The sequence below is a fragment of the Penaeus monodon genome, chromosome 27 (assembly GCF_015228065.2).
Source record: "Penaeus monodon isolate SGIC_2016 chromosome 27, NSTDA_Pmon_1, whole genome shotgun sequence".
NCBI lineage: Eukaryota > Metazoa > Arthropoda > Malacostraca > Decapoda > Penaeidae > Penaeus > Penaeus monodon.
In genome coordinates, this window is record NC_051412.1 from 35696043 (window position 1) to 35696406 (window position 364).

General features: G+C 42.6%; 1 protein-coding gene across 1 annotated transcript in view; it reads left to right on the plus strand.

Annotated features, from left to right (window-relative positions):
• Positions 1-364, plus strand: part of LOC119590813 (PAX-interacting protein 1-like) — a gene marked incomplete at its 3' end in the record, with an annotated part of 13844 nt that overhangs the window by 8935 nt on the left and 4545 nt on the right. The window contains 1 exon segment of the mRNA XM_037939550.1: positions 98-337. Within this exon segment, the coding sequence (XP_037795478.1) occupies positions 98-337 (240 nt within the window).

Below are 364 nucleotides of genomic sequence, written 5' to 3' on the forward strand. Positions count from 1 at the left end.
TAAAGTTATTAAAAAGATATAAAAGATAGATCAATAGTTTTGAAAAAATCATTATTGTGTAACTGCAATTCATTAAAATTTTATGATCATTGCATAGGTCCAGGAGGAGAGCCAGTAATGTTGTACCAACGTAGAGCGCTTGGAAATATTACGGGATCGGTGACAAACAACTTGGTACGGCCTCCAGCCCAAGGTGCTCCAGTTGGTATTGTTGGAGGCCATGGGTATCCCAGGCCAGCTCCTCCTCCTCACCCTGCTGCAGCTACTCCACCCATGGCGCCAACTGCTTCACACTATCCTCGCCCTCATCTTGTTGGACATGACATCAACATCATGTGTAAGTTCTATCTTCTTAATGTATTAA